This window comes from Euleptes europaea, chromosome 5 (assembly GCF_029931775.1).
Source record: "Euleptes europaea isolate rEulEur1 chromosome 5, rEulEur1.hap1, whole genome shotgun sequence".
Classification (NCBI taxonomy): Eukaryota; Metazoa; Chordata; class Lepidosauria; order Squamata; family Sphaerodactylidae; genus Euleptes; species Euleptes europaea.
The window spans coordinates 30222508-30249520 of NC_079316.1; the positions used below are offsets into that span (position 1 = coordinate 30222508).

At 43.5% G+C, this 27013-nt stretch overlaps 1 protein-coding gene across 1 annotated transcript in view; it reads right to left on the reverse strand.

The window, feature by feature from the left end:
• Positions 1-26606, reverse strand: part of MED12L (mediator complex subunit 12L) — a 208297-nt gene extending 181691 nt beyond the window's left edge. Inside the window, 6 exon segments of the mRNA XM_056849403.1 lie at positions 1275-1444; positions 3488-3647; positions 6120-6311; positions 7505-7609; positions 26498-26588; positions 26590-26606. Of these exon segments, the coding sequence (XP_056705381.1) occupies positions 1275-1444; positions 3488-3647; positions 6120-6311; positions 7505-7609; positions 26498-26588; positions 26590-26606 (735 nt within the window).
• Between the last annotated feature and the right edge of the window lie 407 nt (positions 26607-27013).

Consider the following 27013-nt stretch of genomic DNA (forward strand, 5'->3'; position numbering starts at 1 on the left):
CAAACCATCCCATAAACACAGTCTGCCTAGTAAACATCGTGATGTGATGTCACCCCACGGGTCAGTAATGACCCAGTGCTTGCACAGGGGACTACCTATACCTTTAACTAAAAAAAGACAGATAACAGAACTGATACATCAGCCAATGAAAGACACTCAACTAAGCAAAGTAGGGTTGTGCATTTCATAGGTAAAAAAAAGGTGTGATAATTGACCACTCAAATAATATACAAATAATGAGTCAGTGTTTTCAGAGCATCAACTTTTCCCCCTAATAAACTGTTTAATGATCAACTAGTTTAATACTCAATTACAAAAATAATTTCTTTCAAGTCTCAAGCCTACCAAAATTTTAATGGCACCTGTATATATGTAATGTTCTCTATTCCAGAAAAGCATATTCAGAAAAGCAGAAGCCAGGTAGATGGATGATATACATTCACATAGGATGGAAGATCAATTACATTGCTGTTCCCTGAACTTCTAGTTTCATGCTCCACTCGTAAAATGGAAACATTGAACACAGTAGAAATGTAGCTAGGGGTGTTTTTTATACCATACAAAAGACGTAATGGAGACAGAATTGTCCCTCTAGTGCACTGGTTCCCAACCAGGGGTCCGTGGACCCCCAGGGGTCCGCGAGAACTAAATTAAGGTCCACGAAACAAAGTTATAAACCCATAATAAATTAATATTTTCAATTAAAAGTTCTCTATTATAAAAAATATATATTCAAATATTATTCTAAGTTTAATGTTTAACTAACAGTTATGATTAAAGTTTATTTTCAAATTCTCAGAATTTTTATTTTGAACCTTGGGGTCCCTGCACCGAACAAAAAAGTTCTAGTGGTCCCTGGTCAAAAAAAGGTTGGGAACCACTGCTCTAGTGAGATGGTTTTCCCCCAGCTGCTTTTTTGAAAACATGAAGGGTTTATTCACATCAGGTTGGCAACAACAAAGCTTGTAATAACAAAGCTTCTACCCATACATGGGTAGACATTTTGCTGACATCCTGGTCAGCTGCCCCAATCCTATTCTGTGACAGGCTTCAGATACCCCCAATAGAGTCTTGCTTACCTCTATCAAATTAATATTGGTTCACCAAGTAACAGCAAGAGATACACTAAACAATAACCCAATGTTTAATATAAACCAAAAAGGCTGAAAAATGACAATAAAGCAACAAAGAAGCCAGCTGCAAAGTTCTGTTACTTGATGGAACCACATGTTAACTCAGCACCTACAAAACCCTATTTCTTTAGAAAAGGTTACCTGGAACATATAAAATGACAGCTTTTCATTATAATCCCACTGCTTCAGGGTCTGTTCTATTTCAGGAGGCACCACAACAGAGCCGCTACCTTGGTTTGAGGTCACGTGATAAAATTCTGCAATCTTTACAAGCTGTTCTCGAAGGTACCTGGTTGCAATCTGAGTCCATTCTATAGAGGTACAAATTAATATTGGTTCACCAAGTAACAGCAAGAGATACACTAAACAATAACGCAATGTTTAATATAAACCGGAAAGGCTGAAAAATGATTTCAGGATTTCTTTCCATCCAACAATAATTAGCATAGTAACTAGCTCTGTATAAAAATATATTTCTAAGGAAATAAACAGCAGGTACATAACACAGTGCCTGTTTGGAGACACTGCAATGCTTGCTGGCCTACAAGCACAGATACAAACCTTGGTCCAAGGATCATGTTTGTGTGAAAAGGAACAAATAGTTAATTACAACGCAGACTTGAGAATTAAAAGACATGCACATGGAGAGAACAGTCGATAATTTTCATGAAGTGAAAGAGTTTTGAGAAGTTTTCAATCAAGGAAAATTAGTGCAGAATATAACATCAGTCTCTGAACATTGTCACAAAAGACCTCTTATGTTAACTCTTTTCTAGAGCACAACTTAAAAGTAATTTATTACTGGACCATCACTGCAGTACTAACAGCACAATCATAAAGCTCCAGTAGAAAGTTTAGGATGTCACCTAAGATCACACACAAGTGTATCTTGGAGACATGCCAGCACATTACGGGTATGATATAGATGTAACCCAACAAACACTGTGCCACCAAGAAGCTGGAAATGGACACCATTAGACTTATGTCAGGGAGGAACAGGACATACTAAGCATCCTAAGCTCTTTCAGCCAGGCTCCTCACTGATACCAATCTCATACAGCAGAGCTGTCTAACTCTGCACCCAATTGAAGCTGTTACCTAACAATATATAAATCCCAACCAGGACACCACTATCCCAGCAGCTGGGAGGTCCTGCATAAGGCTACATATCAGGTAGGAATTCTGGTAAAGGGAACTCTGTTGAAAGGGCTCTTTGTATAAAAATGGAGAAGGCTGAATAAGCAGTCATGGCTGAGAACAAACACAAGATAAGCATACTGACAAGACTTCTCTTCTAATTATCGTACCAGTTCCTCGTGGCTTTTTTCAGGCAGCCCTTAAACAGAGGGAAGAAGCATGACCTTAGCCTACAATATCTAACAGCACCTGCAACCACTGAGTATCTAGCTCTTCAGCGCTCTTGCTCTAGCCTGGCTTCTGCACCATTGCAAGCTACTTGGCTGGTCAAAGTATCTGTCAAGAGGTAGCCACCACCAACATACAGTGATAGTAGAACATTCCCTTTCTATCATTGCAGCTGCCAAAGGCAAAGGAGCCAATCAATTTGGATTGTTTCACAGCTTATCCCCATCCTTCCCCTGTCTGGATTCAACAATGCTCCTTCCCAGTGAACTACTGGGAGATGACAGAGATGTCTTCTGGGAATACGCAAATGCATCTTCTGTTGTTGCCTGCCCCAATGTCTCTGATCAACGTGCCTTGCAAAAAGGTCCACCTTTTCCCAGACATTATTCCAACAATAGGATCAGAACCCTTGTCTAAAAAAGGTCATGAAGTTCTCCCCCCACCAGCAGAGGTCATCAGAGCACAGAGGTCACCAGAGCACAGTATTCTCACAACTCCTACTGGGCATGTCATGGCCCTACATGCCCTTGAGGGATTGTCTTTGTTTCTTCCCTTGTTCCGTTTTAGAACAATTAAAAACTAACAAAGTCACTCAGGAATGTTAAACACTTAAGTGACTGCCATGCAGTTCCTAACAAAATGATTAACATTCTGGTAAATCTGAACCTTCTTATAATACAGTCAGAAGATATATAATGTATCCAAATTTTGTGCAGTGGAACGAGCAAGTAATTTTTTAGACAGCTTTGTGGGATGGAGTACAAAGTAATTCATTTCCCCAGATAGCTGGTTTTCTCTCTCTGGGCTATTAAAATGAATGACTTTAAAATATATAACAGCTGCGTTGTTTTTAATTGCAAAAATAAATTTACAAAATGGACAATACAAATATTTCCATGAATCACACACTGGTATCCCTAACATCCTTATGAATGCATAGAAGTACTCTAATACAAAAAGTATTATAATTCCTGATCGCTTTATTTTACCAAGGTTTGGATCAGCAGCCTGACGTTTCTTGATTTTAGCTTCAGAAATTGCAGAGTAATAGGCACAGGTCATCTTGATCAGCCACGCTGCTCTCAGCAATGGCACAGAATACTTCGCTAAATACGCAAAGACATCTTCCTTTTTACTGAGAATGGGAACCTGGGTAGGGGAAGGAGAAGGAGTTAACAACATACTTAAAACCATAAAATGCAATTAATGAAGCTTCATACAGATTGTCAAAAAATTCCATGAAACATAAAAAGGAGTAAACACTGGAGTGGGGAAGACAAAGAGCAGCAGAATGGTAGCACGGTTGGAAATTCTGAGAACAACTCCACTTTACTGTTGTCATTCCCCACCTCTCTTCCTTTCATTGCCACCTTGGTGATTAATACAGTTGGCAATGTTTCTATTGTTCCTTAATATGGGTTCAGCTTTACATCATACAAAATTTTGCCCTGCCTGTTTAAATTCTGAACAGCAATCCAGAGGTAAAGTCAACAGCAGTCCAAAGCTACATTTTGTTCATTCACTGATTAGCCTCCTCCAATATAATACTAGAAAGATATTCATAATATGCTGCTTCCAAAGGGGGGAAAGCCCCTCCCAATCACCCCAATTTGTGTCCTCTGGGGCAAGATGCAGTGATCACATAATCTGTGACACAGGCAGACCTTACAACTGCCTGCTGTAATAAACAGCACACATAAATATCCGCTGTTGAGGCATTTTGTCCCGTTTTACTCACAGCTTATATAAAGAGTTAATCAGATATATTCACCAATGCCAATCTTTCCAATATTGTTGATAGTGATCCCACCAAACGTACTGACTTTTACAAAGATACACAAAAGGTGTTGTTTCCTTTATTATACAGACAGAAATAAGCAATGTCCAAAGTAAGAGCCTTAACAGGCAAGAACATTTTGAAAAGCAGACAAACCAATAGAAGAGATACAGAAAGATAAAGCTTGGTCCCATGCATATTCCCCATTTATACTAAAAGCACCCTTCACTGCAGGGTGCCAAACACAGAATAATTTTAAGTGATCAAAACAAATGCGGTAGGCAGCCCTAGAAGTATCATATTACACCTGCATTCTTATCTAAGCTGAACATATTTCCATAGTATTTTGCAAAATAAGAGAAAAATGGCTACTCCTGCTCTATGGTGAAATTACAATGTTTTCTCCCAAAAACTCCTTGTAGTTTTCTTCAGCCATTCATACACATATACTTTAAGCCTTGGATCCCCCCCCCATAAAGAACTTTATAAAGAACTTTTTTTTAAACCTTAGCTACAGCTGCTGATTCCTTAGTCAGAAACAAAGTCTTCAGAAAGGATGTCCCAGAAATCCTTTGTTGTATTCAAAATCAACAGAGCTATCCTCTGTCTTTGAATTCCTAGAGAGCCTGCTGCTGCAGACAAACCTTGGCTGTTACCGCACTAGGTATTCCCAGCGATGTATCAAGAGTTTGGAAATGTTATAAAAAACATCACTTTAAAAGGGTTTTTGGATGCCACAGCTAAAAAATGGTTGGAAGATGTCTTCACAGCTAAAGGGGCCAAACAAAGTGTGAACAGTATTTTTATAACAGTTTCAAACTCTTAATACATCGGTGGGAATACATAGAAAGTGCGAACAGAATTTTTTATAACATTTTCAAACTCTTAATACATCGCTGAGAATACCTAGTGCGGTAACAGCCCTAAGCAAGGGCTTAGAAGAAAGAATACTGAGATGAAGAGGATTTAGAAGGACTGAAAGAGTGTGATGTCATCAAAACTAAGTGTGTGCAAAAAGAGTGGAGTTAAAACAGTACTGATCAGCTAAACACTGTTGAGAGGCTGCATCAGAGGTGAAAAGTAAAAGCTCCACACCAACTTAAGCTTTGATAACTACTAATTACAAGGTATCAGTATAAACTGAATATGTACCACTCAGAACCTATCTGCACCAAGCACCATATAAATATACATACCACTTCTCTGATCCAACATGCTGTTGCTGCTTTCAGCTTGTACAAAGATTCTTCATTTATTACAGTGTTGGGGTCCATTCATACTACATTTGGCTAGAGCTGCTCCTGAGTAGGGTTGCCAGGTCCCTCCTGGAAACAGGTGGGGGGACTTCCCGGCAGCGAGAGGAGGTCTAGGCCAGTTGCTAGCGACGTTTGCAACATCACTTCTGGCACACACCGGAAGAGGTGTCATCACATCACCGGCAACACACGATGTTCTGGGATCTAGGCAAAAACTCTATGGTAGATGCTGTTCTTACCATAGAGATGTCCCCCCAAATCCCAGGGTGTCCCGCATCACTGGTGACACGATGACATCATTTCCGGTGCACACCAGAAGTGATATTTCTGCATTGCTTGCAACACTGGTCTAGCCCTCTCTTTGTTGCCAAGTAAGTCTCCCTGCCCGCCAGCTGATCAGTGGTGGGGGCTGGGGCCCAGGGGACTGGAAACCCTGCTGACATATAGGACCTCCATTTCTTCTAACAATTTTTTTGTTTGCATATCCTACAGAACATTACCAGATAACATATAACTAGCATATTTCACTTGTAAATGAATTGTCTTTCAAACCCAATTCGTGAAATATTCAGAATATTAATTTTGTACCTTCTTTGCAAGAATAGGCAATGGTTTATTTCCTGCTAAATCTGCAAACCAATTGTGAATTGCACTCTGGGAACGAGCAGTCACTAGCCAGTAGTTGTCTTTGGCATTTACTTGCGGTTTCTTCTTTCCTGTGTCTTGGAAGGTATTAAGTTTTAACTTCTCTGCTAATATGCTGCTAAAATAAGCACCAATCTGATTGGAGGAGAGAGAGAAAAAACACAATAAGTATCTGCTACCCACTGGCACGAACAGTATCCCCATTTTAAGAGATCTAAGCATCACTGTGGTTTAGGCTATCCATTCAATAAGATTATACTCTAATTCCCTGATGTGGTAGTCAGAGATTTTTGGGTGCAAAGGACTTAAGTAGTACCCCATTACCTTTTAGAGAATGGAGTTCTGGGCCTATAAAATGAAAGCAATCAACTAAGAATATATGCTATTCAAATTAAGTAAAGGAGAAAAATAGTAACCATACTAGACTTGCAGCATTCCAAGATTTTCTGTGGAATCATCCTAATCAGTTTAGGCTCCTGTCCAGCAAAAGTATTTAGCCTCAAACATGTGACAACAGGCTTCACTCAAGAATTAAATCCTTTTCTGAATTAGGCTCATAGAGTGCACAGATGCTACGCAATGAAATGAAGTCCCATCAACACACACGTAGGCTTCATGTTGACAGATATGATCATGTCAGCTCAAAGAACAAGGTATAATTTTTTAAAAGTATCTTTTAGTGAACTGAAGATTAAGGATTGGTAAATGTGTTGTATCTAGACTTTTTGAGATACATTTTTTTAATTTGATATCTTTTTTGTTCTGTCATGTTATATTGGTTTGTCTGTTTGATCTATTGTGACGTACTGGTTTTATGCTCAAGACCTCTGGTCATTCAAGCTTAATAATAAAAGGAAAGGAAGGGTAAATTGTCAAGCAGCCCAGAATTTATGCGCACTATTCAAAAGCCACATCTTCCTAATTATGTCAGGGGAATCCTCAGGCACGCACACACTCTCCCTCAATTGTCACAAGTTTCATCTTATTCAATGGAAGTTACTCCCAGGAAATTGTTCTTAGGATAGCAGCCTTAATGCTTCAGCATCAAACCACAACATGCTGTCTTGCTGGAATAAACCATGGTTGGGAATCTTTGTTTGTGCTTCAGACAGTGGGGGGGGGGAACTATGGTTTGCCATGAAAACATTTAATTTCCTAGTTGTGCATGAAGAGAAGAGGGAAGGGGAGGGCAGAGCACAAGAGGATTCCCAGGCTTATTTTAATAACCACAAATTATGGCTTACTGTTACATGCGCATAATGCCCTACTACTATTGAAAACATATCTCTAAAGAAAATATTTTCACCAGACTTCAACCCAGAGCTTACCTTTGAAGGGTTAATGACAATATTTCTAGCAGACCCATGCTCATCTCCAGAGAAGGCTGGTTGGTTAGTGAAACCCTGCTTTACATTCACGGCCGTAAGTTCATCCTGCAAGGAGAGTATTTTTCTTAAATCACTTCCATTGTAACCTTAAATTTTAATTACAGAGCTCAAAATCTGTTTAAGGCCTTAGGACGCCTGGTGAACTGTGCATACTACATAATACCACACTACAATAAGTATGCTTTCCTTGCACATCTTAGGATTTTGTCCCTGTTTATTATGGATAGAATGTAATACTACAAAGTTGCTTTCCCCCAGACTAAGCTTATCTTCATAATGTAGATCAGGTGTAGCCAAAGCACGGATTCCCAGTTACATCTTGCTCTTCCAAGTGAGGCTGGCTCATAGTGAAATGATTGTGGTTGACCATGCTGTACTAGCAGTGAACCCTTTCTCACTGACACACATATAGAGCAGGGCATCCTCACATGCTCCACCACACCCACTAACAGGAATATCAGGTGAAGCCATCTCTGCTAAGGTCAGGGCAGCAGGGGTGGCTGCCAGGAAAAGGATGAGCTCTTCTTAATACCCCCATCCTTTTGCAACAGAGAACTAGGAAGGGACTCTAAGCTCTTTTCCGGTCATCTCAATCTCCGATTTACTCCATGCAAACCATTGGGAGGTTGAAAGAAATGAGCTGAAAATGCATTGGGTATAATTCAGTATAATCTCATCATGCTCACTGGAAACACAGCCAATGGCAGAGAGAAGCCAGTCTCCATCACTGTCTAGCCCAAGATCATTCATTAGTCAAGATGCATTTAAATACAGAAGATCTGGCTACAATAATGTTCCAGCTGATAAACACCTAAACTCACATTAGCATTCTCAACTAGACAGTTCTCCATTCACACTGACCCAAGAGCTGGAATTTCCTGACAATCTCAGTGAAGTAACTAAGACTACCTCACACACCCACACATACGTATTTGAAATGTTTCCAGAATCTCAGAGCTCTCCCCACACTTCTCTCCTTCAATCAGTCAGGGAACATATGTGTTAGCTCACCGAGACCCCCTGAGCATAATTCATTTGGGTAAATTCAGACATGCCACTGCTAATTTATCAAAGCTAATCTATTAGCTTTCCGTGTGCAGGGAAACTGTAGTGCAAGAATACTCTCCAACCAGCAATCTCCCAATCTAAAACCAACTTGCACCGCAGTTGTGAATGTTTGAGCAGTCTTAATATCTGCAGGATTGCTGGGCCACATTTCCTCCAAAAAAGCTACAACACTTAACAACGGAGCGCTCCCAGCTTGGGACAAGAAGGACTCATTTAACTGAGAGTTTGTTTCAGGCATGCCAAGAAGAAGGAGAACAAGATAACGCACCTGACCTGAGCCACCTATTCATTTCTATATGTCCTCCACCTGGAGAAACAACTTGGCCCTCTCCAAGGAGAAACAGGCAAGATCATTTTGGTTGTGACAGACAAGCACAAAAAACAGGCACTGAAAGTTAATAAGCCCAAAAAACTTAGTTCTGCTATCATTTCAGAAAGCCCCGATTCAACCAGCTTTTAAATTACATGCTTATGTATAAAGTGTTAGAGGGAAAGTAACAAACCACAGAATGTATAAACACAACACACTAGAATGTGTTCACTTGCCTGATGAAGTAGGTGTGACAGTTGGTAAAGCATTTGGGGGGGGTGAAATATTTGCTCTCCTGTCATTCATATGATAATGAACAGCCGTACAAAAACACGACACGCAGGCAGATTCAAGTCCTTTCATCACATTTTTAACCTGCTCTTTCTCCAAGGTGTTCAGTGTAGCATATATGGTTCTGTCCTCCCCCATTTTATCTTCACAACTACCTTATGAGGTAGGTTAGGCTGGGGGGAGGGGTAAATAACTGCCCCAAGGCCATGCAGTGTAACTCATAGCTAAGTGGGGATTCAATTCTAGGCTTCACCAGTACTAGTCTGACATTCTCATGACACAGACTGGTTCCTTTAGTCTTTGTAGCTATTTCATTAATTTACAGAACACTGCAGAAATTATTTAAGCAGCACTTGTAAAAATGGCCTAGCTCCATAATCCTACACCACTGTTTAGGGATGCCAGCTCCACATTGGAAAATACCTGGATATTTTTGGGGTGGGGTTTGGGGAGGAAAGGGAGCTCAGTGGGGTATAATGCCATACAGTCCACCTTCCAAAGCAGCCATTTTCTCCAGGTGAACTGATCTGTCACCTGGAGATCAGTTGTAATAGCAGGAGATCTCCAGCTACCACCTGAAGGTTGGCAGCCCTACGACTGCAGCAGCTGCTACTATGCAAGCAGAGGTTTGTATTCAAAAATTTAGGTGGCATTCTCACCTAGAATTAGCAGAGATGGTGAAACTAACTGTGTTAATTAGGGGAAAGAATCTAAACAAATTCATCGAAAACTGGAATCCCCTGATGGACATCATATGGAAATCAGAAAAAAATGACTTGATGATATGTGGATTTGAAGATTAAAAGAATAAGAACTAATAGAGGAAAGTAGATAATCTATGATGACAATAAAGACTGAGGGGCATTTTTCACGGTAGATTTTGCTTCTCTTTTGCCACGGACCAAAAAAAACCCCGATTTAAATTTTTTTTCATGGCCGCAATTTATCCCCGTCAATCTCAATGTAGTTTTGGTTTTTCATGGGAACAAAGCATGCTGTATTTGACAACGGTTTGGTCTGTCCCTTTTGCAGGAGGCCTCCCCTTCCAACAAGCTCATTGTTTATGCCTGCCCCCAACTCCGCCCCAACTCTGCCCAGCAGATTACCTCGTGCGGTTCACCAGCCCCAGCGCAAAAACCAAGCACCAGTCCCTCTGGTCGCCTCCATTTTTCTTCCACCCTCGCTCTGTTCTGCTTTTGGAACAGTCAGATTCCAAATTGGGGTGGGGGTGGGGGTCAAGGCAGCGCTTTCCTCAAAGCTTCCCTCTATTTTCTATAGGACAGGATTGGGGGGGGGGGCAGGAATTGCATCCATGTGCCCAGAGAAGTGTTTAGCTGAAAGTGGGAATGGAGCAGCTCCAACCTGTGCTGCTTCAAAAGGAGTGCCTTGGATTTGCCGCTCTCTAGATGCACATTTTCCCCATCCTAATTCTCAAAACTTTTCTTGGGGGCTGATTGTTGAGTTTTGAAAATTTGGATGGGAAAAGGGTGCATCTAGAGAGCGGCAAATCCAAGGAAAAACCTCCCGTGCATAAATGGTCACTGTAAACCTCTTGCATTAAAGCAATTTCCCAGAGTATGTTCCCCCCAGAAGGCTCCTGGCTTGCGCGCTGGCCCTGATCTGACCCCAGTGCATCATGAGAGAGGGGAGGGCTCCTGGCTTGCGCGCCAGCCCCGATGCAGACAGTGTGCATGGTGGGGGGGAAGAGGAAAGAAGGCCCCTGACTTGCGCGCTGGCCCTGATCCAGCCCCAGTACATCGTGAGAGAGAGAGGAGGGCTCCTGGCTTGCGCGCTGGCCCCGATCTGGCCACAGTGCATCATGAGAGAGAAGATGGCTCCTGGCTTGTGCGCCGGCCCCTATCCAGCCAGTGTGCATGGCCAGGGTGGGGGAAGAGGAAAGAAGGCCCCTGGCTTGTGTGCCGGCCCTGATCCGGCCACAGTGCATCATGAGAGAGAGGAGGTCTCCTGGCTTGTGCGCCGGCCCCTATCCAGCCAGTGTGCATGGCGGGGGGGGGAGAGGAAAGAAGGCCCCTGGCTTGCGCGCCAGCCCTGATCTGGCCACAGTGCATCATGAGAGAGAGGAGGGCTCCTGGTTTGTGCGCCGGCCCCTATCCAGCCAGTGTGTATGGCCGGGGGGGGGGAGAGGAAAGAAGGCCCCTGGCTTGCGCGCCGGCCCTGATCTGGCCCCAGTGCATCAAGAGAGAGGAGGGAGACCCAGAGCAGACTGGGAGCCCCTCTTCAGAAGAGTGATTGGAGGGAGTTTTACCTTGGGTTTCCCGCTCTCAGGATGCACATTTTTCCCATCCGAATTCTCAAAAATCCCCCTCCCCGCTGGAGTAGAGGGGCCAACAGCCCCTTCCCTTGAACATCCCCCCCCACGGGTCCAGCTGCCCTACACCGAGCTGCCACCACCACCCCCAGCCTCTGGGACGGAGGGAGAGAAGTGCCAGGACTCTAGGCTGACAGGCAGGCAGCAAAAGGGGTGGTATTCTTGTCCAAGCACGAAACTCCCCCAGCCAATCGCCGTTCTTGGGGGAGGAGAAATTAGCCAGCATGGGCAGGGACAATTGTTCCAAACCAAGGAACAAAGGCAGTTTTTTTCATGGAGCTCCGAGCCAAAAACTGTGCAGCAACAGGAAAGAACGGCGCAAAAGTGGTTTGACTTGCCCCGGTTATAATGCGGCTTTTATTGCTCAATCCGGAAAAAATCGGAGCAGCCATGAATAACCAAAAATTTGCAGCAACGCAAACCGGCTGTGAAACCGCTGCAAAGCTCCGTGAAAAATCCCCCAATAAGTAAGATACAGACTTCCGTTGGGATCGAACTCAGGTCGTGAGCAGAGCTTTTGACTGCAGTACTGCAGCTTACCACTCTGCGCCATGGGGCTCTTCCAGGTGACATACTGCACTGGATTTTGCAGGCTCCTGCAAGGACATCATATTGGCTTTCAAAATGTCAAATAAGGCCAAGTGAAGTCAAAACAAGTTTTAGAATGTTATCTGGCTTTACAAAGACAGTTCTGCAGCAGCTGCATTTTGTTTTGAAAGGAATGGCCCACCTTTACAGTACTCACCCCATCCCATTATTATTATTTGTAAAATTATATTTCAAATTACCTTGCTACCTGCTCAAATAAGCAATTGTAAAATGAAGGCTTTGTGTCCTTAATTATTCACTGTTTGGAAATTGCTACAGCTGTTGGCATAGCAATCTTGCAAATTTCACATAAAGTCTTCATAACAGTACAACTTCTTTAATAATGGACACTCTGATCCTAATTTTAAAAAAGATGGGTAACAGAAGATGCAGTTCCCAGCTTTGGGAACCTACTATTGTTATTTCAGCATGAAAAAAATTGAACACCTTGGTTTAATATAAAGAGATGATTATAACAAGGAAATATGGAAACAGCAATACAGTCGTTCTTCATCTATTCCTCTCTTGAGTAGAGCAACGATACACTTAGTATGCATAAAATACTCCACTTTTGTAGAGAAGCTCTTTAACAGAGAAATCACCAGAGGGGTAAGGATTAAGTAACCCCTGTCCCCAACCAGTCTTTTGCTAAAATCTGAAGCCTTCAGAAATTGCTTTTGGCTTCTCTTAAAAGTAAAATAAAGGTAAAGAAAAAAATATAGGCAACCGAGTATCAAGTAACATTTGGGTTTTAATAGAGTTTAAAAATTACTCACAACTGTGGGTAGAACTACACATTAAAAGCTCATTCCTACACATTACATATAGCTCCACAATTCTTTCACACAAAAACATTTCTTTTCAACAGACAACATCTAATGAGGCTGCAATATTAATTGGAAGAGTAGCACCAGGGGAAGAGGAGCTATTTAACTCTTTCCCCTAACACTGTTTTACTGTAAAAATCATTCATCCCCCCCATGCTACTTTTACTCATTGTAGAAGGAAAAAAATAATTATCCCTACCTTTTCTCCAGTTTTTTTAATCTCAGCCACTAACTTTCCTCATTTAATTACAGCTGCAACAGCCTTCTATTTAAAAAAAATACTGGGAGATAAGAATCATGAGCTTATATGTACTGTGTAGTTCCACCTTAAGTAATTTACTTTTACATTCAAATTAGAGCCATTGGTTTCCAAGGTAACAGGTATATTCCCACTCCTCAAGTAGAAGTTGCATCTCCATCTCCCTCTTCCCCAAATTCCATATTGTCCCCCAACACACACACCTGGTGATTTTCTCAAAAGGTTTTTATGACCCTGTGGTGCCTCCCAAACCACAGCTAGAAATGATTGAAGTACGTGAACAAAATAACAGCCCAAACCGCAAAAACAAATTTCAATTAATTACCTTAATTATGTTACTAAGGCACAAGGGATTTGGCTTGATACACAGACTGAGAGAACATATTTATTTCCATTTTCACAAGTATGTTCAATATCTCCCGCATGTTTCCAACTCTTTGGGAAAGGTTTTTGCAGATGCACCTGTGCACTGATTAGTTTAAAGGATCTTGGTCAATGCAGAAATCCCAAAGAGTTTCCAAAAAGACACCAGTGTACATCTACAAAACTGATACTCTATCAGGACTCTAGAGGCTTCCATTCCTTTCTTAAGCCACAGCCAGTACAAACAAATTAGCTTTCTGAACTGTAATAATGTAATTACAATATAAAAGCCATTTCATAGCATTTCAGCTCATTTATTTGCTTGAAATCATAGGCCTCTGCTTAGCATCTTTCACAGATACAACTGGATTGTTCAAGACTGCTGATAAAGGTTTTGTAACAAATTCCCTTAAGAACATGTATAAATTGAAGAAGCTATAAAAGACCAATATTACATAGTAAAATGTATTAACACAGGTTATTACACAGATACGTCTCAATTCCTGTATCAAACTGTCACCTTGACAGGGTACAGGAATTTTTTTTTAAAACAAGCAAAAAATAGTGTCATGGTATAAGTAACATATTTACCATGATCTAGAAGTAAAAGAGAAAGTGCCAAAGCAGGACTACAGCTGAACATCAAGAAAACAAAAGTAATGACTACAGGAGAATTACACAACTTTAAGGTTGACAACGAGGAAACTGAAATTATTCAAGACTTTCTATTCCTTGGCTCCACCATCAACCAAAAGGGAGACTGCAGCCAAGATATTAGAAGGAGATTGAGACTGGGAAGGGCAGCCATGAAGGAGCTAGAGAAGATTTTGAAGTCTAAGGATGTGACTCTGGCCACCAAGACTAGATTAATTCATGCCATCATATTCCCTATTACTATGTATGGGTGTGAAAGCTGGACAGTGAAGAAAGCTGATAGGAAGAAAATAGATTCCTTTGAAATGTGGTGTTGGAGGAGAGTGTTACGGATTCCGTGGACTGCCAAAAAAACAAATCAGTGGGTTATAGATCAAATCAAGCCTGAACTGACCCTAGAAGCTAAAATGACTAAACTGAGGCTATCGTATTTTGGTCACGTCATGAGACGACAAGAGTCACTGGAAAAGACCGTCATGATAGGAAAAGTTGGGGGCAGCAGGAAAAGAGGAAGACCCAACAAGAGATGGATTGACTCAATAAAGGAAGCCACAGCCTTCAATTTGCAAGATCTGAGCAAGGCTGTCAAAGATAGGATATTTTGGAGGACTTTCATTCATAGGGTCGCCATGAGTCAGAAGCGACTTGACAGCACTTAACACACAACACACACAGAAGTAAACAATAATCTCTTCAGAATTGCACAAAGTAATACACCAGTTAAAGCGCCCCTGATAAAGCTCCCTCTGGAGAAAGGCGCAAAAGCCAATATACAACATTTGCATAATATCTTCCATGGCCTCTTGGCTACAAAACCAAAAACATAACTTTATCACATGTGTTAGTTAACGTACAATGGAGGTCAATGTTATCTGAAAGCAAAGAGCAATAAAGCTTGACATTGCATCACCTCATAAATCTACAAGATACCTTTCAAAGGTATGATCATTGATAACACATACCATTGTGAAAACCAGGATTGTGCACACATCAAGGAGAACAACCTCTCTGCAGTTCTTGATGCCACTGACTGAAGGGATCCTTCTGGTTTCTTTGGCACATTCCAGTGGTGCCATCACAGTAATCACCAAAATTATTTGTCTCAACCCTGCTTGCATAGCTGAAAAAATGACATGTCATCAGGGTTGAGAAGAACTGGTATCTTCCATTTTCTAACAGAGGGTAGGAAATAATTGTGCTTTCAGAATTCTTCAATCACGTAGATTTTTTTAATACAAAATAAAAAGAAAAGGGTGTTAACAAGTACAGAGAGGTCTGTCTCACACCTCTTGTCCAAGAAGACTGCAAATGTTCATGGGAATTGACATGTTTGTGGGGGATAGGGCTATCCATGGCTACTAGTCAAAATGAATACTTGTCATGATGCATACCTAGTCTCGACAACAGTGGTTCCCAAAGTGGGAAGTACCACCCCCTGGGGGGCGGTGGGATTACCTAGGGGGGCACTAAGAGGCAAGGGGTAGCAGGGGGCGCTAGAGATGGGCCCCTTCAACTGTGTTGTTGGATAGTGTAGGGGGCGCTGGGGTTGAGTTTGTGGAACCAAGGAAGAGGGGGCCTGATACTGCTCTACAGTATCAGAGGAGCATGTCAATTATATTAGGTGCTTTGGAACACAGGCAAGATGCTGCTGCAGCCGTGTTGTTTGTGGGCTTCCTAGAGGCACCTGGTTGGCCACTGTGTGAACAGACTGCTAGACTTGATGGGCCTTGGTCTGATCCAGTATAGCTTTTCTTATGTTCTTAGGAATTCTATATATCAAATTATGGCACTGGCTTACCCTAACTTCAAGACCCATACTTGTATATATAGCCATTACTGCCCTACAGTTTCATATTGATATTATGTTTGAAAATGTCTCCCTGCACGGCTGTTGAAAGATCTACAGAAGCTGCATATACTTGCTAATTAGCCTATAATTTTCAGGTTGCTTATTATAACTTTTTTATGAATGGAAACAATTATATTTGATTCCTAGCTTCTGGCAATTCGCATATGTATAAATAATGTAAACAATTTAGTTAACGCTAGGCTACATCAGTGTACATTAGATTTGTTCCAGCTATCATCCAGAAGACACAATGTGATCCATCAAAAGACTTATAACAGGCATTCTTGAACATGCAGTGAAATGAAAGACTCAGAAGGCCACACAGAAAAGATCCACAACAACAATACCATATCCAGTAGGAAAGCTGAAAGAAAGAACTCTGTGGCAGTTATCTGTAGCTTAAATCTTGCTAAAGTATTTTTAAATGTCTTATAGCTGGATAGTATTTTTAAATGTCTTACAGCCTTTAAAGCAGGACTTAGGAACAATTTACGGAATCCCTTTAACCTAAAATAGTAGCACAACATGCATTTAAAGATGCACGCTGAGAATTCAAGCAATATAACAAACCCCAGTACCTGCTCTGCTCCTCTATGGCAGATATTCTGGAAATAAAATAGCCCAGACCCAACTCAATCAGCTATACTACCAAGAAGCCATCTGTCTGTGTATTACATTCTGTCACACACAGCAATGGCAAACAAGACAACCTAAATACATGTGTTGTATAAAATTTATGGGAATGTGATGGACATTTGACATAGAAATGTACAGGCTCAGCTCACACATGTTAACCTAAAGCTGACACACTCCCTTTGCTCCTTATTGTTGGAATAGGCAATGCCTAGCATGCAAAGATAAAGAAGACCCTGCTGGGGGCAGCAAGTGGACATTTACACAGGTTAATGAGGACAGGACCTAGCTTCCTTTTAAGTGTCATCTCTTGTCTGTCTCCAGACTGATATTCTTAGGACAATGTCTTCTCAGAAGTCTCCCTCTGCTCTCTCAGCTTAGTTATGTAGTTAGGAGACTGTATCTGCTTTTTACTATCTAGAATGCAATTCCTTAATAAATATATATCTACACCAATCTGTAGCCTTTACTGGCATAAAAAATAATGCATACAAAAGCATATACATAAAATCATATTAAACAAGGTACATCAGATCTCCATAGTTTTTACAGTAAAATCGATTTAAGTGGATTACTTAGTTTCACAGTTCTCAGCCTGCCTTATTTGATCCACAAGCGCTCACTTTCTTGGATTGCAAACTGTAGAAACTTTGCTAATTCAATTTTTATTGGGCCCTGAGTGGTCATAAGGAGAGACACCTTAATTTTGGTGGGTAACCATTCCCTGTCCACAAATAGCAGGTCTATAAACTGAGAATAACCCCTAGCATAAAAAGAACAGTTGAGTAGGACATGAGCAACAGATTTTATTTCGCCCTCCCCACGTGGACAATCTGTATATCTAGACCTTAATCAGATTGCACAACTCCACTTTGTTACTCTCGCTCTGACAACACTTACATGCTATAATTCCTTCCCTTTCATAGTAAGTCAGTTTACCATTAGATCTGAACCAGAAAACTATGATTTGTACTGCCTTCCAAGGGGGTTACCGCACTTTGTGTTCCCAGTGATGTATTAAGAGTTTGAAAATGTTGTAAAAAACATCGCTTTAAAAGGGTTTTTGGATACCACGGCTTATAAATGGTTGGAAGACGTCTTCACAGCTAAAGGGGCCAAACAAAGTGCGAGCAGTATTTTTTATAACGTTTTCAAACTCTTAATACATTGGTGGGAATACATAGAAAGGGCGAACAGTATTTTTTATAACATTTTCAAACTCTTAATACATTGCTGGGAATACAAGTGCGGTAACAGCCCAAGACAGACTGGAAACCAAAACTTCACTGCAGTTTCCATTTCTGTTCAGAAGGTCAATGGCAAACCAGTGTGAGCCAATCTGGATGTTAACAGCAAACTATGGTCATTTATGCATGGTTGCTTTAACCTCCTTTATTCCCCATTTCAGCCAGGATCAAAGCAACCCGAGTTGGGGGAAACTGTATGCACTGGCTGGAATGATCAGGGATGAAACTGCGTGCTAGAGGCATGAATACAGAAAAGCAGCCTCCCAAGTTCAAATCAAGTCCCACCCCTTTAAATGCTGCTTTGTAATTGGCTGACTTCGCAGTAGTCACCCTGAGAGATTTCCTTCACCCAGACCCAAATGCCGCATAAAAAAGCATTTTAAGAACAAAAAACAAAAAAAGGAGCAGTCTGAAAGAAGGGGGGGAGAGAAATCCAAGCCTCGTTTTAAAAAAGCCTTTCTTTTGCTCAGAAAAAGCTCCGAGGAAGCAGGAAGCATTTTAATCCCTGCCTCTTTACACACTGCTTCATGATTGGCTGCGAGAGAAGCCAATCTTCTGCGCTTCCCCTGTTAGGCTATCTGAATGCTGCCTTGAAGAGGGGTTTGGAAAAGGGTGGAGCGAAGCTCAACCCGAGAACCGAGTGTGCACGCTATGTGACTCTGGAATGAGCCAGGATGAACGGTTTAATTCAGGCCAGAAGAAGAATGGGAAAAGCCGGGGTCATTTTGGGTTGAAACAGAGTTGAGCTTCCAAGGAATGAGGCAGCGTGCATACTGAAAAAACTGATCCTGGCTGAAACGGGGAATAAAGGAGGGTAAAGTGACCATGCATAAATGACCTATGACTGTAATGGGGAGGGATGGAATTGCAGGGCATAAGGGGAAGTGGGAGAGCACAACCCCAGTGCTAATTTATGTAACAATTAACCTTGATCTGTTTGGCATTAATTTATTTTAAAAAAATAAGTATATCCCGCACTCTCGACCCTTCCAGATCACAACTGCTTCAACAAAGAAAAAACACAATAAGCCAAAATGCATATTTAAAACTACAATAGTTTTTAAAAAATCAACTGAAAGTTAGGGCCTGAAGCTGCCTTATACTGAATCAGACCATCGGTCCATCAAGGTCAGCGTTGTCTACGCAGACTAGCAGTAGCTTTCCAGGATCTCAGGTCTTTCACATCACCTACTACGAGACCCATTTAACTGGGGATGCTGGGGGTTAAACCTGGGACCTTCTGCATGCCAAGAAGATGCTCTGCCACTGGGCCCCACCCTTTGAGGGAAGAGGGAAGTTCAGCCTGGGGAAATTGAAACTTTTTCTATTTTTTAAATCAGGTATAGACTTTTCTACTTTAAGAACATAAAATAAGTTTTACATAATGTGAGACATAAAACTGAACTGTTTGTATACTTAAATGTCAAAGGATTAGCTTTATTCAAATAAATAATTACACCTATACCCAGAGATGAAGCAGCAAGCTGCACCATGCATTTGTGGCAACTGGGGAAATGGGGGATAAAATAGAAACTGTAAACCTTGCAGCAAAGCAGGAATTTTTTATTAATCTGAATTTAAAAATAGTCTCATAATGCTGGTAATGGAGAGATGAAACAATGCAAAAAAAAAAAAAAGCAACAGCTTTTTAATTCAAGCAAGAATGGGGTGAGACTATGCACCATGAACAAGTCTTTCAAATTCTCTTTATAATCAGAACATTCACTTTTATCTTCATGAACTTCAGAGAACTGGGAAATCTGCACAGACTGAAACAAAGTTCTCTCCTGATTTTGTACATCAACTTGCTTTGGTTTTTTATTTGGTTCACACATTTTGTGTTATCAAATGAAACAGCTGGAAAAATCTGAAACAGGCCCAAGGACTTCAGTTAAACTCATATTCAGCATTATATAGGAGATGTAATTACCCAGCTTGCTTGATTCATTACATCGGTATTAAAAGGCATTTAGTATGCGAAAGCCAAACTATTTTAAAACCTTGCCTTACAGAGTATTTAACTCATCATACTAAAAGAGAAAATATCCAGAGGAGATTTGTATTTTTCAAGAATTTTTAATTTTACCATCATTTTTTGTTCAAAAGGTCTAAAAATTGGAACACATGGGGGTTGGTCTAATTTTCCAGGTCTTCCCATCACTATTTCCAGCTACCTACTTCAGAACTAGGACACTTGAATCCTACTGCACTCCACTCTGTCTGGAATTCTTCAAGGTTAAGCCTCATAGATGTAGTCGCTCAGGGAACACATTTCACACAGTGGCCAACCAGTTGCTCTGGAGAGCCAACAAACAGGGCACAGAAGCCAAGGGCTTCTCCTGACCTTGCATCCTAGCACTGGTATTCAGAGATTTATTGCCTCTGCGGATAGATGTTGATGATGGTTTCGGTATATTTTATTTGGTGTTTCCTATATGAATTCTAGAGAGCCATCGTGGTGTTGGGCTAGGACCTGGGAAACCAGGGTTCAAAACTTGGGTTGCCAGCTCTGGGTTGGAAAATACCTGGAGATTTTTGGGGTGGAGCCTGAGGAAGGCGGGGTTTGGAGAGGGACTTCAATGCCATAGAGTTGATGGGCCGGTAGAGGTGTCAGTTGGTCAATGGACTTCCCAGGGTCCAGGCCACGGTATTTGGAAAGGCCCAGCTATTTCAGCAGAAATAAGGTGAGGCCCAGCTCAGCAGAAATGATACACCCAGTCGTAGGACAAAAACGATTTAGACCGTTAGACCACTGGATGAGTCAGCAACCTATGAAGGGTCAGTGGTAGCATATGATAAGGAACAAGGAAAGGAGTATGTGCGTTAATAGATATGTAGCTTTCCTAATATGGGCAAGCCAAAAAAGTGTACCATATATACTCGTGTGTAAGCCGACCCACGTATAAGCCGAGGTGCCTAATTTCACCCCAAAAATGGGGGAAAATTAGGCACCCGTGTGTAAGCCGAGGGTCGGCTTATACAACCCCCGGGTCGCCCTCCCGCCCGGCCTCCCGGGCCCTCCAGACCCACCCCTAGGCGGGGAGGGGGAAGAGCCCCTACTTACCAGGAGAGGCGGCGATCAGCTGGCGGCAGTGGGGCCCCCCCCAGCGCACAGGAGGCCCTGCAGGCCGCTCATGGCCTGGGGAAGAGCACTGGAGGAGCCCCCCCCCCCGGCACGCAGGAGGCCCTGCCGGCCGCTCCTGGCCCAGGGAAGCGCGCTGGAGGCTGTGGCACCACCACCCCCCCCCGACGCGCAGGCCGCTCCTGGCCCGATAAAGCGTGCTGGAGGCAGCGGCGGGGCCCCCCCCCCCCCGGTGTGCAGGAGGCCCTGCAGGCTGCCCTGGGCCCAGGGAAGTGCGCTGGAGGAGGAGGCGCCCCCCCCCGGCACACAGGCCGCTCCTGCAGGCCGCTCCTGGGCCAGAGAAGCGCGCTGGAGGCGGCGGCAGCAAGCTCCCCCCCTCCCTCCACCTGCCGTATTGACCCGCATATAAGCCAAGTTGGGATTTTTCAACCCTTTTGGGGGGCTGAAAAACTCGGCTTATACGCGAGTATATATGGTAACTGCTTGGGCTTGGGGCTGAAATCTTTGGAGAACTGTTCCAGCCCTGCTATGTTTCTTTGCTCCCACTGGTTTCAATAAAAAATCCTTTACCTGGTTCCCGAGTCATCTCCTCCTTGGTGATCGGAACCAGAGAGGTGGGAGCCTCTTGGCTAACAGAGTCCAATTGCCAAAGCAGCCATTTTCTCCAGGTGAATTGCTCTCTATCAGCTGGAGATCAGTTGTCATAGTGGGAGATCTCCACTTGTGCCATGGAAGCCTGCTGGGTGACCTTGGGCCAGTCACACACTCTCAGCCCTGACCCTGGCTAGTGTTTGGATGGGAGACCTCCAAGGAATACCAGAGTCATGACGCAGAGGTAGAAAGCCCCTCCTAACATCTCTTGCCTTGAAAACCCTACCGGGTTGCCATAACTGAGCTATGACTTGACAGCAAAACAAATTAATCTGAATTCTATATCCTTTCTAAATCTGTGGCTCACCAGCCATTCCATGTAGACACGTCCCATGATGATCAAACCCTTATTGGGCAAATGTCCCACCAGCCATGATAATTCATCTCTAAGGGATGCCGTCAAAAGTTTCTCTGTGGTGAGCAACATGTTAAAGACTAATGATTTCACTGCAGTATAAAATTTCATAAGGCACAACCCATATTATCATTTCCAACAACATGGTCTCCAGCTCACAAAAGCTTACATCACGCTAAATTCATTAGTCTTGAACACGCCACAAGACTCTGTTATTTTGGCTGCAGCAAACCAACATGGCTACCCCTCTGACATCTGTGACAAGTAATACCCTCATTAGGGTTGCCAGGTCCCTCCTCACCATTGGCGGGAGGTTTTTGGGTGGAGCCTGAGGAGGGTGGGCTTTGGGAAGGGGCTTCAATGCCATAGAGTCCAATTGCCAGTTCACCATTTTCTCCAAGTGAACTGATGAAACATTAGGAAGAACTTTCTGACGGTGAGGGTGGTTCAACGGTGGAATGTGCTGCCTCGGGGGGGGGGTGGAGTCCCCATCTTTGGAGGTCTTTAAGCAGAGGTTGGATGGCCATCTGTCGGGAGTGCTTTGATTGTGGGATCCTGCATGGTAGGGGGTTGGACTGGATGGCCCTTGTGGTCTCTTCCAACCTTGTGTGATTTTGTGATCTCTAATGGTTGGAGATCAGTTTTAATAACAGGAGATCTCCAGCTAGTACCTGGAGGTTGGCAACCCTAACCCTCATATACATTCACAGCTGCACACACACTCACTTTCCACTAATTACTGTTCACGTCAGGACCATGTTGCCAGTTTACACACCCTCACACAGCATGAGCAGCTGGAGAGGGAATGAGAACATTCACGATCATGAAACAGTAACAACACCCTGCATGGTAAATAAACAATCAGCAGTTCAAACTCAAGTTTTTCACCCAAGGCCCAACGAAGATTAAAAAAAAATTAGAACACTTGCCAGAGATTACCATTACAAGCTTTATATCGGGATGGATGTCAAATGTGTACTGTAGATTTCCACAAGACAAGAAAGCAATTCTTCAACCAACTACAAAGATCAAAACCTCACACACATATGCACACTCCAGCCTACATTGGTCACTCCAACAACCCACTTCTGTCCTCAGTCCACAGAAAAACAGGACAAATAAAAGTGAAGGAAACAGAACTACATGAAACTACAAACATATCTATGGGGAGGGATGCTAGGGTATCGAGGAGGGCAGATGCCTCAAGCATAGATAAAAATTGGCAGTCAACACAAGAAACAGGGTACCACAGCAAACACCATCATAGCAAAGGCAGGAGTTAGATTTGAGGTCAAACTGTATTGACAAATTGTGCCCTCACAATGATACTGAGACATTAAACTCAATCTTATGTGCTGCTATAGTAGCATAGTAATTCCCATGTTTAGCCATATAATACTATGATAGCAAAGAACAGACTGGTCCATTTATGTAGAAATATACAATAGTCATCCATTCTGTAAAGTATTATAATAGCAGTGCTCCCTGATAAAGTGAGATAGCTGAAGTTCTATTATTAACGTGAGGAGCATGCTCATCTATTCTTTTAGCAATCCATATGGTTTCTTTCAAGAATAGAAACTTTGCATGAGAATGTATGAACAATATGTATTTTTAAGAAGACATTAAGAGCATAATTTGATTTAAGAAACCTCAGCCTACCTTAAATGAAAATGAAAATTTGGCTCACAGTTTACAGATGCCATGGACCACCAAAAAGATAAATGTGGGTTCTAGATCAAATCAAGCCTGAACTGTCCCTAGAAGCTAAAATGACTAAACTGAGGCTATCGTACTTTGGTCTCATTATGAGAAGACAAGAGTCACAGAAAAAGTCAATAATGCTAGGAAAAGTCGAAGGCAGCAGGAAAAGACGAAGACCCACCATGAAATGGATTGACTCAATCAAGGAAGCCATGGCCTGCGTGGACCAGAGGAAGGCTTTTAAGGATAGGACATTTTGGAGGACATTGATTCATAGGGTTGCTATGAGTCGGCAACGACTTGACAGCACTTAACATAGCCAAATACACATTAATAGTAAATCTCAAGAACCACAAACTTTTTCTGCAAATCCTAGAGACCTTCTAGAATATTAAGTTAGCAAAACGCATCATATGTCTGACTTTCACAGGGCTATCCTAAGCAGATTTATACTGTTCTAAGTCCATTGAAGTCAATGAGTTCAGGATGGTGACTTTGCTTATGATAGCACTGTTACTTTAAAAAATGTAATTAATTAAAAACCTTTACTTGAAAAAAGTTTTTTAAAAAGACAGGAATAGGCCTTCCTTTCCATTGCACTGGTCAAGTTATCAATAAAAGCCCAACAACAATTTTGAAGCTACCATCAATTTTTTAAAAAGGAAATACCAAATTATAGCCCCCACACAGGGAAGTTCAGGAGGACACCATTCTGCATAAAGGCAGTTTGGGGTGTGAGCTGTAACATTTGCATATCATGTGCCATGCTGATTGGTCCAGCTGCATGGAGAGATATTCCATACAAACACTGCACATTTCTGGCAGATGTTGGAGTGAAGACTGTCTATGGGAAAAGACCCATTTGGTATACAAACATTACAGCCCACACATAAAACTACTGCTACCCAAAAGCACACGAACACATGAAGCTGCCTTATACTGAATCAGATCCTTGTTCCATCAAAGTCAGTATTGTCTGCTCAGATCAGCAGCAGCTCTCCATGGTTTCAGGCAGAGGTCTTTCCCATCACCTACTTGCCTAGCCCCTTTAACTGGAGATGCCAGGGATTGAACCTTCTGCATGCCAAGCATATGCTCTCCTGCTAAGCCCCAAAAGACTTACTCCAATAATATAACATCCCTAACATGTCAGAACTAACTTTTAGTAAATAACTTACTGATAACTTGCGACTTTAACCTTAAGAGGGAAGAAATTAGTTACAAAGGGGTAGCAGGTGAGTGAAGGAAGCAAACAAACCCCTTGAGAAACGGCAGCCGAGTATTATAACAAACCTGCGTTTCCCCTGAAGCAATTATCTTTTAATTGCAACGTTGCATACCTAGGGAATTTCACCGTTACTGTATTAGACCGCCTAACGTCGTCAAAAAATACCAAGTGCGGGTGGTTTTGAAGTCACCTGCTGGAGAGAGGCTTTTGCTTTCTCTCTCCCCCTCCCCCCCCAAAAAAACCAGCCCAAAGCAGCGCCTACCACTAACCAAGCTTGCAACTAACTGGCCCATTTGCCAAACCTGGGGCCATTTATGCATGGGAGGTTTTGCCTCGGGATTTGCCACTCAACTGATGCACATTTTCCCCATTTGAGTTCTCAGAACTCAATAACCAGCCCCCATGCAGTAGTAGAAAAGGGTAAGAGTCCAGTAGCACCTTAAAGACGAACAAAAATATTTTCTGGCAGGGTATGAGCTTTCATGAGCCACAGCTCACTTCTTCAGATACAGCTAGAATGTGAATCCATCTGTCTTTAAGTAGAGGAGAGTGAATTCAGACAAGCATTAGTATGTAAATGTGAATAGCAGGCATAATGGGATTAGGTGTGGTATGCAGAAGGTGTGGTATGCACACCTAATCCCATCACGCCTGCTATTCACATTTACATACTGTTAACATTTACATACTAATGCTTGTCTGAATTCACTCTCCTCTACTTAACCGATGGATTCACATTCTAGCTGTATCGGAAGAAGTGAGCTGTGGCTCACGAAAGCTCATACCCTACCAGAAGATATTGTTGTTAGTCTTTAAGGTGCTACTGGACTCTTGCCCTTTTCTATTACTGCAGACGGACTAACACGGCGACCCACTGGGAATCAGCCCCCTTGCAGACTTTTGAGAATCCGGATGGGGAAAACACGCGTCTGTTGAGCCGCCAACCCGAAGCAAAAACCTCCCCGTGCGGAAACAGCCCTGGCTCACGCACATCAACCGCACCGGCTGCTTGACCACGGGTTTCCCAGCCTCTCGCCAAAGAACGGACGCACGCTCGGGGTGGGTTGGTTGGTTGGGGCGGTTGACGCACCCAACGGCAATCGGCTTCCCCGTGGGGGGAGGGGCGTTCTGACTGGCCCGGGCCGAGGCGAGCTGGCCCAGGCGCCCCAACCGCCACTCAGGGTCAGGGGGGCGGGGCGCAGGGCGAGGCGCGCCTGCTCCTCTGCGCCAAGCCGGCGTGCCTCAAAAGTTGAGGGGGGCGCGCCGAGGCGAGGGGAGCCCGGGACGCGCCGGGCCCAGACAGGCGGCGGACGTGCCCCCTCCCCGACGAGCCGGAGGCTCCCCGCCCCACCGCCGGGCCCAGCCCCCCGCCCTGGGGCGGCAAGGCGCCTTTCCCCTCAGCCCGCCCCGCCGGCCTCCCCTCCCCCCCCCCTCTCCTTCAGGCGGCCGCCGGGCAAACGTCGCCCCCCTCGCCGGGGACCCCGCCGCCACTTGCCTCCTTCTGCTTGGGGTCCTGCGGGTAGACGTCGGGCGGCCCCAGGCGGGCCCGCTTGAGGGGCCGCTGCTCATAGCTGAGGAGCCCGAAGGCGGCCATGATCTCGCATGGTCGCCGGCGGAATGAATGAGAGCGCGAGGCGGCGGCGGCGGAGCAGCCTTTCAGCGCCAGGGAGCAGCACTTGGCTGGCAGACAGGCGGGCCCACTCCCCCCCTCCCCTCCCTCGGGGGCTGGCGCTCTCCCTGCAGGGGAGGCTGGGGGCAGGGCCGGCGCCAGGCGTGTTTGCGCCCTAGGCGACGCGAACTACTGCTGCCTGCCCACCCCCACACACACCCCATTGCCAACCATGCTTGAGAAACAGATGTCTTGTGGGGGGGGGGGTGGATAAAAGCACAAAACGTTTTGTGACAGTACCCCAGAGATCTCCCGGAAATAATTGGCTTCCAGACTGCCAGGGAAGGAATTTCTGCCTAGCTACAAGCCTGCTCTGTGCACTGGGTCGCTGGGCTAAGAGTC